We start from the raw sequence: 12,512 nt of genomic DNA on the forward strand, positions 1-12,512 counted from the left end.
AATTTAAACAACACATTGTTATAGTGGGAGAATGAGCAAACAGAGATGTAAAATGTAACACAAAGTCCAGAAACATATCTAAAGTAAATAAAAATATCAAAAGAAAATACAGGCAACTGTTTATGTAATCCTGCACTAAGGAAGGCCTCTCTAACCATGACTGTGTGTGAGTGTGTTTGTTTCTGTTTCTCATTCTTATAAAAAGGGGGAGAAGCATGTTTTACAACATGGACAGGCCTAAGAAACATTATGCTAAGTAAAAGAGCTAGATGCGAACTACACATTTTATATTATTTATGTGAAATATACAGAATGAGCAAATCTATAGTTGTTTAGTGGTTGCCAGGGACTGGGAGGAGGGGAGAAAGGAAATGACTGCTAATAAACATAGGAGTTTTGAGGTTTTGTTTTTCAGTTTTGTTTGTTTTTTGGGTGTTTTTTTTTTGTTGTTGTTTTTTGTTTTTTTTTTTTTTTTTTTTTTTGCTTTTTTAGAGTGATGAAAAATGGTCTGGAATTACCAGACCATTGATGATGGTTACACAACTTGAATATACTAATGACCACTGAATATTATACTTCAAAGGCTGGATTTTATAATGCATGAATTATATCTTAACAAAACCATTTGAAAGATAAATCAGTTTTACTTGAGGTATTATGAGAAAATAACCTAGCATGCCAGTAGAGAGTCATTAAAGTGTTAAGGAAAAGGATATTCAGTGACATTTGTTAAAGATGATGAGGCAGGCTCTATTCAGGATCGGTATGGGGAACAATGCAATGGGATTTTATAGTGGGGGAGAGGGATTGGGCTCAACTCCAAATACGGCTTGGGCAGGTGGCCAGTTATAGCCAAGGATTGGGGGGGGAGGGCGGTCAGTGGATAGAAAATTACTAAGAGGAAACATCACGGGTAAATGGTTCTGGCTTAAGTAATCTAGTAAGATTCTTGCTAAAGACAGGCCAGGGTAATTACCACCTAGTGTCTGATGGAGGATAAGGAACCTGATCAGATATTGAGAGTAGAGGGTTCTGGTCAAACTGATTAGCAATTTGCTAATCTAGTTCTTACTAAAAACTAGGCTTTATAAGGAAGTTCATGAATGGACTTAGGAGAAGGTTCAGGAACCTTAGTAAAGAATCTATGTCCAAAAAAAAAAAGGAATCTTTGTCAAATGTGAACTAAAAATTTTAAAAAGACAAATAATTAATAAACTTATAAAATGCAAACTAAAGCAATGAGATGAAATATTTGCTATGTACTAGGAAAGATATGAAGAAATTATCAATTTCCAACATTGGGTAGATTGTAGTCAAATAGCCTCATATACTGGTACTGATGAAGGGTAGTTTGGCAGTATATTTCAAAAGCCTTAAATAGGGTCCTTGTAATTCCATTTCTAAGAATTAACCTTAAGGAAATACTGTGTGCCATTTAAAATAAAGTAGTAAAGTAATAGTAACACAAGAAGATTTTTCTGCTAGGAAGAAAAATTAGAATGTACAATAAAGAGGGCACCTGGTTGGCTCAGTAATTAGAGTATATGACTCTTGATCTCAGGGTGGTGAGTTCAAGTCCCACATTGAGCATAGAGCCTACTTAAAAACAAAAAATATAATAGATAAAATGAGACAGACCAATCGAAATGCACATTGAAAGGCTGCAGAGATAGGTAATTTGTACTTTCTTATATATTATCTCTATTTCTTTTAGCTGTATTTTCCAAATACTCTGAACTGGATTATCCTTTATAACCAGAAAATAATGGAAAAGTTATTTAACATGATACAGCTTCAAGTGTGGTTAACCTTTTTGGGCTATTTTGTTTGGTTGAACACCATAACGGAAATAAGATTAGGAATTTTTTTTTGTTTCTCCTGTTTAAAAGCTAGAGAGTCAGGGAGTGTTAACTGGAAGTCCTCAAAATTTCCTAAGTCAGACTCTCACTATCTAGTTGCCCATGAATTTCCTTTAGTATATGTATAGTTTTCAGGTTTTAACCAATTGATGAATGGTATTTATGTAACAGACTGTTGTAAATTAGAGATCAGTATATCCATTCCAAGGATTTTCCTTTTCAAAGCCAGGGATTTTAGGCTTTACAAACAGGATCATGTTGAGTGTTATTCTTTCTGATTGTTGAATTGAATTATGTTCACCAGATGTAACAATTTTCTTTTCCCAATTTCCTAGACAGAATCATGAATAAACTGGAGGACAAGCAGGACCAGATGATACCATGAAGAGAAGTTTACAGGCCCTCTATTGCCAACTATTAAGTAAGTTGATATCACTTTTCTTTTAGAATATAATCTATTAATTGTCCAGTGCCAGAAACTTAAATGTTTTCTGGAAGAAGACCAGGTTTTGCTCAATAGAAAATTTTCCCTCTCTGCTTCATCTAGATACTTAAAGTATCAAGCATTAAGTCATTTTATTGCTTTAGGCATCAGTTGTAATGTAGACTGTTATAATAATCCTAAATTGGCAGGTTAAGAATAGTTAATTCAAGGATGAGTGTCAAAAGCACTATTGCTCCTGGTTTGTGGCAGATTAAAATGTTACAGTATGAGCTTCTATAGCTTCCTTATGGAGAAAGAATGATAGATGGTGTTTTCTGGATTTTGTCACATAGAAGCTGTTACCATTCAGTGACTGTACAGCCTTTGGCTTGGAGTATTTTGCTTAATTATGTGTGTTCTTAAATAATGAATGTAAAAATGTGATTTCTTTTGGTTTAATGGTAGAATGAAAAATATTTATGACTTCATGCATGTTGCTCATGTGTTTTGGGGGTTATGCCACAAATCTCCAGTATAACCTTTGGGATTGCAATTGTTACTGAATGAACATCAAAACCAGTACCAGTTGGTGGGTTTAATGTTCAGGTTGACTTACTTGGGACAAAGACATTGCCAACATCAAGTTAAACCAAAGCCACTGAGTTGGAAAAATTTCAGGAAAAACTTAGAGTTCATTCTGTTTGTCTGGTTCTTGCTGAAGTATATAGAAGATCTATCTTTCCTAGACTGGATGGTTCCTTTTTAACTTTTGCCAAGAAAATAACATAAGAGATTGAGATTCAAATCATCAGTTCCCCCTTAAAATTTATTTGTTCAGATTATGTTGCACCCCCAGTGCAAAGCAGTTTATGTATAGAAGGCATTCTGGTTAAGTGTTTTAATTAGCTTATTTCTGCCACTGAATTCTAATCCCTGAAACACAGATCATATCACCCTGTTTTCAGCCTGGTGAAATGTCACCACATTATATAGACTCTCTCATGTTCTTTTCTCCATGCATCCTATAAAACTGTGGGTTTGTTGCCCTTTTTTTTAATGGTAAACTTGTTTGTTAGGAAAAAGGTTTTATAGATTAAAGAAGCAATGTCATTACTGAATAATTAAGTCTGCCTTGATGGGAGAGTGGATATTTGAAGGTTAAATCGGATTACACACACACACACACACACACACACCCCACCACCCCACCCACCCCCCTACCCAAGAAGGGGAAGCAGGCTTTGCAGGAGGAAGAAACAGGAAATGAAAGAGAGTTTAGTAGATTAGGAAAGAAGCAAAATGTTTGTTGAGTACACCTATGCTGATTGTATGCCCCAAACTTTGTGTAATGTTACAAGTTTATAAGATTTGAAAGGCTTTGGTTAAGTATTCCATGAGTCAGAGATCAAGTCTTATGCTAATGAGGCCCATCCTCCCAAGTGGAGCCTGTGTGAAAACTGAAGGGGTTTTGCTCAAACATTAACTGGATATCTATATAAATCACTGTCATAACAGTTTCATTGTTTGCAGCCTTGCCTGGAAAGCAAGCAGCCCAGCATAGGTATTCCAACTAGTTAGGAGGTAGGTGGTGGTGCCTCTTAAACCACCCTGGTTATTAGGTAGCTGGCTGTGGGAGTCCAGATTTGTAGAGCTGGGATGGTCAAGCACTGGGGCTGTAGGTCAATTAGTCTCACTTCAGGGAGTCTTTTTCACAATTTCCTAGAGATGAGGGGTCATTATGTATAGCACTTTTTTCTCAACAGGATTTGGTATTTAATAAAACCCAAGCTAACTTAAACTCTGGCACACATAGGCACTCAATAGCTGGTCTATGTCATTCCTCAGCCACTTACTAAGTTACACTTGGATTAAAGCTGTCCACAAATAATATGTTTGTTTATTTGTTTGTTTGTTTTTCCAGTGTCTGAAACAGACTTGAGAACTACAGGGTCAATATAAACTTACTATGTTACTTTATTTAACCCAGCGAATTGAAGCTCTTAATTTGAGGGAAAATCCTGGTAGAGTGTTCTGGTTATATTTTGTTGCATAATAAACAACCCCCAAATTTTGTAGCTTGAAGCAATAGCAATACTTATGTTGCTCAAGCACCTGCCATTTGTTTAGGGGTTGGTAGAGACTCCACAGTGTCTGGGATCTGGGCTGGAGGCTGGACCAGCTTAGGGCCCACCTAACGTCTTTTTTCCCTGAGGTCTTTTCATGTGACAAAGTGGGGCTTCTTCACAGCATAGTGGCTTCAGAGTAGTCAGACTTCTTACATGACAGCTCATAGCTATAAGGCAGGGCAAAACCTACAAGGCTTGTTATGAATTAGGCTGGGAAACCCAAGAGCAATACTTCAGTCATACTGTATTGGCCAAAGGAGTCACTAAGTCCATCTCTCATGGAGGGAAGAGTTATTGGACTCCAACTCTCAAAGGGAAAAACAGTAAGAATTTTTAGTCCTCTTTAGTCTACTATTGAATTTGTTTAGAAAAAAATGAAAAAGCAATTACTAATGAACATGAATGAGTTTGTGAGTTGTCTTTGTCATCAGAGTCTGCTCACACTTGAGTGCCAAATGAGTTCCCAGACATCTGCTTATCAGCCTCCCTATATCATCTCATTCATTCTAAAGGCAAATGCTTCAAGATGAAGTGTTACTCAAGATGAGTAAGTTAAGAACTGGCCCATGGTGACAAGAAAGTGAGTGATGGAATTGGAATTCATACCCAGGTTTCTCTGACCTCTTTGTTCATGCCCTTTTTTTTTCCATCAGGCCTGGTGCCTCCACCACACACACAAAAGAGAAGTGGCTCTTCTGCTGTCCCTGTGGCTAGTTAGGGGTGGTTCTAACCCCTGATTGATAATGCTTGCATCGTATTAGTGATGTCAGATGGAGCTTAAAAAAAGAAAGAAAAGAAAAAAAGAAAGAAAATCCAGGCTATCTCTGGGTTACTGCATCATAATCAATAGTCACTGGAGCTATTTGTGTCTGATAGGGGCCAAGGGATGCAGTCCTTGGTAGGCAGGGAAATTAAGGTCTTATTTTACTTTTGTAACAACTGACTGTGTCTAATTTGTTTTATTTCTTGGGCTCTATTTCACAGTACAGTCCTGAGTGTTTCATCCTGCCAGTTTTAGCCCTTTGGGAAAGTTTAACATATTTTATATGATACTTTGGAACACCTGAGAATTTGAGGATGAGGATGGTAATGAGAATCTTCACAGTTCTTTAAAAAAAAAACAAATAATGCATTCATTTTTCTTTTTTATGTCATAAGGTAGGTGTGAAGCTAGTGCTAAGAATATCTGGGTTTTTGAGCTGCAGACCTGCGTTCAAATTCTAGCCCACTTAATAGGTGGCTTATATTAAATAAATTACTTTACCTCCATGGACCTCATATGTAAAATGGGATATGACCACCCTCTATGTAAGATAGTGTTGCGTGAGATAACACAGCACATAGAAGACCTGCAATAAATGCCAGTTTTCTTATTAGGCCTTCTGTCTAGAAGAGAGGGATACAACCTAACCAGGAGCTCGGCTGTAACATTTACATGGAACTTTCTGGTTCACAAAACATTTTCATAGAATTTGATCCTCAGAATACCTCAGAATATCAAAACAAATGGGACATTAATTTTCATTAATCCCATTCTGCAGAGAAGGAGTTGACATAATCAAGACTGCTTTTCTCAAGCCATATCACTTTTTATTAATTAAAAGAAGTAATAATGGAAAGAAGGATCATCACAAACCTTAAAGAACATGGCACTATGGGGAGGCACTGAGTCCCGAGTTAGCCAATCTGATCTCTTCCTAGGTGCTATGTACCATGCTACTTTATTGTTAAGAAGACTAAAATAATTATGGGTTTATGTAAGTAAATTTTTATATACCAATATCTATTCAAAGTTATTTGGATACTCAGAATTAAGGAGTGATTTAGTTAGTTAAGTGTTGCTTTATACTCAGCCATTTATATTTCTTATATCATGCTCTGTATTATTGTTAATGCATCTTGCTTGCTGCTGCATACTCTGCATATAGTGGACTAACTTAAGTTTGGTCATGTGTCTGTCTTCATGGGTTGTTTCTCCTGATAAATGAGAAGAAATTTTTCCCTGAGAGTGAGGAGGGAGAATTGATGTAAATCATAAATTCAGGTCAGTGTAGGTCCAAACCAGTATTGACTCCAAAAACTTAGGCTCTTCTAGATGTTCCAGGCAATCATAAACATATTGCATTATGAATGCACATGAAATGAAGGATCTTCATCTCCCCCACTGCCTTTCAAGGTGTCTTTCCTTGCCTTTTACACTGCTTGTTCATAACCTCCCCAGAGAGTAACAGTGTGGCAGCCATGATTAAGGGCTTAGATTCTGCATGGACTGCTTGGGTCCAAATCCTGGCTTACCACAAATTCTTTTCCAAATGATTTTCACCCCTCCTTACAAAGTATAGCAGTTGAGTGTGCCTTCACTGCCAATAGCTATTAGATTGTCCACAACCCTTTGCAAATCTGTCACTCTTGAGGCTACTAAAGACTTTGCTCTTGAGGAAATAAAAGATCATGTCCTATTTAGTAGCAAAGAGCAATTTATCAGTCTGCTGTTTCTCTCATGCTCCCACCAGTGGCTATAATAATGGTAATGACACATTTGGTCTTCAGTCAGCATTATGGAAATGGAGGAATCCATTTCATCAGAACTGCTGTTCAGTATTTTAGGCTGGATTATTCTGATTGGCTTTCATCAGTGTTTCTCAAACCTGACTTTTGACTAAAATCACCTGGAAAACTTTTAACAAATTCCCTTTCTCAAACCCTACCCTATATCAATTAAATCAGAATCTTTAGGGGAAGGAGTGAGGAGTGTTGTGACTGGGCATTAGATGATTCTAATAAGCAGCCAGAGTTGAGAATCACTGGCTTAGATTAATAATTTTAAACTTAGTCATGCAGCAGCATCACCTGAAGACTTGTTTAAACAGATTGCTTGGCCCCACCCCCAGAGTTTCTGCTTTAGTAGATGTGGGGTAGGGTCAGTAATTTGCATTTCTAAATTTCCAGTGATACCAAAGCTTTGGTCCTGGGACCACACTTTGAAAATCACTTTCTTAGACTTACGAAAGGCTATCTTGGAGCAGGAAGAAGCTTTCAGCTTCTCTGTTATCACTTGAGCTGCATAGTGGTAAAATGGATCTTGGAACAAAACCAGAGTGAGTTAGGAAGGAAGAGCAAAAGAGATCTTAGGGAATGAGCAGAAGCACAGTGTTGTAAAATTAGAAAGTGTTAGAATTTGAGTTTTTGTGTTACTCTTTAGGATACACTGGAAGTTAGTTTTTACTCTGTTTAAGCAATAACAAAGGCACGAAGAGTGGACTAGCTAGGATTAGAAATAAAGCAAAGGGAAAACACAAGAGGGGCCCTTGGCTCTATTTACTACAGTGGGTCCATTTTGGAACTTGATTTTATAAGACTATTTCTTCCCTGCTTCATGCTGGATAATTCTTTTGCAAATCAAGAAAAAAAATTGCAAATGTTCTCTAGGGAGAACTGGTTTCTTTGGTTCTGAAGGAAACATCATTCACACAGAAAAATTGAGGAAGTAACAATTTCAAATGTGACATTAACCCAGGAAGTTAGGCATACTGGGTCTTTAAAGGTGTCATGCTGACTTAATGTCTTTTATATTTCAAGTTGTGATTTTTAAATTTCTATAAGACAACAAACTCTCTTATGCAGATTAAACAAACCTTAATAAGAACTTCTCATTGGAAGTAATTCTAGTGAAGGCTGAGAAATAAAATATTTTAAAGAAACAATTTTATGACTTTTGAACACTTTATTTTTTTTCCAAGTACTTTCTATTACATGGTTGGCAGGAATGTAGATGAGGGAAGTCATGCTCACACTTAGGACAACAGTTGCCTTATGCGAATTTAAATGTTAACTCTTCATGAGTAAGTTCAGTTTTCTGTATGAAAACACTTTTGCTAAAAGATATGGTGGGAGAGAGCACAGAATTTGGATTTAAAGGCTGTACTTTGAGCTCTCACTTCTCTTACTAATTATGGGACTTTGCATAGAGTACTTAACCTTCCAGAGCCACTTCATTTTCCTTAGCTACAGTACACAGATGATGAGTATAATAATATCTACCCTGATGATTATTGGGAGAACTAAATGAGAAGGGTTTAAAAATATTTCATAAGGAATTCTAAACGTTGGTTACCATGTTAGTACTGTCCTTAAATAACTTCTCTTGTTGATATATTGCACTGTTGTTTAGCTGTTTAAAAATTTTTAAAAAGAAATGTGAAAGACAGTCTAGCATGTCCTCACCCAGATTCCAACTCAGTGGAATTTTCATTAATGCATGTAAGCCTCATTAGTGGGAACTGTTTTAACAGGAGATTTTCTAACTTATCAGGATCTGGCAAAATTCTGGAAGATTGTTCTGAATAAGAGAAATTTGAGCAGAATTTTATAAATGAAGAAAGGAGACTTTTTTCCAGCAATTTCATGTTTGCGTTTTAGAAAATCTAATCCGAAATTTTTCTGAAATGTGTAATCATTGCCTTTACAAATTTGATGGACACTTAGAGACTCTCGGGCTAGAATCCAAGAAGCTCCCAAAACCTAAGACACATTGCCTTTGCAGTGCTATCTGTCATATTTCCCCCTCCTGTTCTCTCTCCACTTGCTTTTCTTTGAGTAATTTCCATCACCAGACAGACTCGTTGTTCTCTTTGCTTTTCTCCCACAGAAGTTTTTGAGCCTTTCTTCTCAAGAGGAGAAATCCTTTATCTGGGCAGGCATCCTAACAGCTCCTCCCAAAGTAAGTCCTTGCCTTTGCTCTGACAGTACCACAGCACCATTCAGGGTACCCTGTGAACTGTGGCCGGTCTCACTACTCATTTGCTTCCTGAGCATCTTCATCAGTTTTCCCATCTATGAAACTATGACTGCCATAACAAGTTACCACTAATTTGGTGGCTTAAAACAACAGATTTTTTTTTCTCTGAGTTCTGGAGGCCAGAAGTTAGAGATCAAGGTGTCAGCAGAGCAGTACTTTCTCCAAAGGCTCCAAGGGAGAACACTTCCTTGACTCTTCCATTCTGATGGCTCCAAGATGTTCTTTGGTTTGTGAATGGATCACTCCAAACTCTGCTTCTGTCTTCACATGGCCTTCCCCTCTTCCTTATGTCTCTTAAAAGAACACTTCAGGGCACATCTGGATAATCCAGCATGATCTCTTCTCAAGATCCTTGACTTAATTATATCTGCAATGACCCTTTTTTTTCCAAATAAGGTCATATTCACAGGCTTCAGGGTTATGATATAGGCATAACTTTTGAGAGACCATCATTCAACAGACTCTATCATAGTATTGCTGTTCTTCATAGAGTTGTTAATTTAAGTACGTGGAGCACTTCACACATTGCCCAGTTCAAAATAGGTACTCAGTAGGTTGTGATTGTGGGTCCAGGAGTGAGTATGATATGAAAAAATGAACTATTCCATTTATATAGCTTTTTGGAGCAGTTTTATCATAACATGAGGGCAAGAGAGAACTGTAGTTTGTAGTAAAGGGCTAAATGTTTAAAACACACACACACACACACACACATACACGAGTGGTTTGAGCTGGTATAAAAGCTCCCAGGACAGTTTTGCATGGACCAAGTACTGTAGGGTTGTGAGCTTCAGAGGACATGAGGTACACATTGATGGTAAGCCCTCAGGGCAAGATTCCCATGTTCATTATGTAGTTGCTGCACAGGGTATGCTTCTGACCTTGCCAGTGACTGCTAGTGCCGGGTGCATAATTATACTGTGTTTGATGAGAAGAGGCAAGAATGAGATTCCTGTGTCCTGTCTTCAGTGAGTCTGTTTAACACTGAGTGTAAGTGCTTTAATGATTTCCCTGAGATGTTCTCTCAAGTCAAACAACTGTCTCCCCGCAGGACAAAGCTCAGGCTATGTGCAAGCTGCTGTGAGGCTTACTAATTATAGGAGGACATTGGAGAGAGTACCAGAGCCCTCTGAGATTTAAAAAAAATGCTACAGTTTACTTAGAAATTCCTTGGTTGGATGAAGAAATGAGAATGTACTCACTTTCCCCTAAAGAGAGAAAAAAGGGTCCAGGAGTGACCTAGATAAAGGACCATGACCTGAGTACCTGCTAGGTCATCCCTGATTTCCCAGGTTGCTGCAAAAGATGAATAAAAATAGGGAACATTGAAGCTCCAGAGTGGGTGCTTCGTGTACGGTGGTAATTATTAAGATTCCAACTCTGGCCTGGAGGCATGGACAGCACCCCAAGGTTGGCAAATGGCAGCTTAAAAGGAAGTTTGAGTAGCTGGACAGCTTTCTTGCCTGAACACATGGGGTCACATCTAAGTAGCTCACAATGGCATAAGAAATGAGGCTCAGACAAATGCAATCACATTATTTCATTGATTATTATTATTTTAACCTGTAGTAAATACAAAAACAATTGAGCTAAAAAATAAATCTTAAATCTTATTTAAATAGCTTAGCTATAAAAATTCCATAGGGGGAAAAATGTCCCATATTTCATTCAAAAAGTTTATCTGATACTGCCAGGACATTCATTTATCTTTTGGTAAGTGTCTTGGATTGGGGTTCCTTAGAGGCAGATCTTGAGCCCTTAGACAAAGAGTTCTTAGACAAGGAGTTTACCCTTTGATCCTATATGAGAATGAGTTGGGTAAATATCAAATTTTCATATTCTTTAAAATAAAAAAAAAAAAACAAGGGGAAGAGGAAGGGAAGGCATCATATAAGCAATTGTTAAATCATGAAAGGGATTAGAGGTCAGGATATTTCCATTTGCTTCCTTTATTTCCATTTTCCAAGACAGGTTTTTTTTTTTTAATTTTTTTAATAAACATATAATGTATTATTAGCCCCAGGGGTACAGGTCTGTGAATCGCCAGGTTTACACACTTGACAGCACTCACCATAGCACATATCCTCCCCAATGTCCATAACCCCACTACCCTCTCCCTAACCCCCTACCCCCTGCAGCCCTCAGTTTGTTTTGTGAGATTAAGAGTCTCTTATAGTTTGCAAGACAGGTTTTTTATTCTTTAAAATATATGGAAAGGTGCACTTGAGTGCCTCTGTTGGTGAAGCGTCTGTGTTTGGCTCAGGTCATGATCCCGAGAACATCAGGCTCGCTGCCAAACAGGGAGTGTGCTTCTCCCTCTCCTCTGGCCTCTCCCTTTACTTCTCCACCCTGCTTGTGCTCTCTCTCACTCTCCCTCTCAAATAAATAAATCTTTTTTAAGAAATAGGTTATATGGAAAAATCATAAAATCATGTTTTGAGAATCGAAAGCAAGTTCCTTTAGTAATTGCTACTCCATTTAACAGATGAAGAAACTAATGCTATCTTTTTTTAATATTTTTAAAATTATTTTTATTAACATATATTATTTGCCTTAGGGGTTATTAAGAGGATAAATTGTCCAAGATGTGAGGGCAGAGGCTTTTAACATGACTTCACAGATTCCTGGTGCAGTGCTCATTCTAGGATCTCCTTTCTTCACCACCTTCCACACTCTGTACTCTAGTCATCCTGATTTTCTTTTCCTGCCTCAAGTATTTCAACTTATTTCTTGCTCGGGGCCTTTAATGGTCCATTTCCCCTCCCCTGTCATGACCAGCTCCTTGCTGTTCAGAATTCCTCCCAACAGCTTCCTCATAACCTGGCTCTCTCCATTATATTATCCTAGTTTAAGTTCTGCATAGCAATGGAGTTGGCTGATGAGGTTTTTGACGCCTTATTTTTTATTGTTTACATCTCTATTTGGAATGTCTGCTAAGAGCCAACACACTGTATTCCCAGCGTAGAACAGTGCCCAGCACATGGAAGACCCCCAGCAAACATGGCATTAAAATAGAATAGACTGGACAGAGAGGAACAATGAGTAGGTTTTGTGGGTGATTTATATTGTCAAATGAGATTCCACGTACAGAGGATTGAAATTGTGGTCTAGATCAGCACTGTTACATAGACCTAGAATACAAGCCACAATTTTAGAGTTTCTAGTAGGTTTTTCCAAAAGTAAAACTGGTAAAATTAATTCTAATAATATACTTTATTTAACCCAATATACCCAAAACATTTTCATTTTAACATGTCAATATAAAAAATTATTAATGAAGTATTTGCTTCTTTTTTTTTTATACC

The 12,512-nt window shown here is 37.5% G+C and overlaps 1 protein-coding gene across 6 annotated transcripts in view; it reads left to right on the top strand.

The window, feature by feature from the left end:
- TMEM108 (transmembrane protein 108) overlaps window positions 1-12,512 on the top strand; it is a 384,720-nt gene that overhangs the window by 219,652 nt on the left and 152,556 nt on the right. For 4 of the 6 annotated variants that reach the window (XM_059162623.1, XM_059162624.1, XM_059162627.1 and 1 more), the window contains one exon: window positions 2,195-2,280. In XM_059162623.1, coding sequence (XP_059018606.1) covers window positions 2,241-2,280 — 40 coding nt within the window. In that variant the 5' untranslated portion in view covers window positions 2,195-2,240. The remainder of the gene's footprint in view (window positions 1-2,194; window positions 2,281-12,512) is intronic. The other 2 variants (XM_059162626.1, XM_059162625.1) reach the window with 1 other exon arrangement.

This window comes from Mustela lutreola, chromosome 2 (assembly GCF_030435805.1).
Source record: "Mustela lutreola isolate mMusLut2 chromosome 2, mMusLut2.pri, whole genome shotgun sequence".
NCBI classification, from domain to species: domain Eukaryota; kingdom Metazoa; phylum Chordata; class Mammalia; order Carnivora; family Mustelidae; genus Mustela; species Mustela lutreola.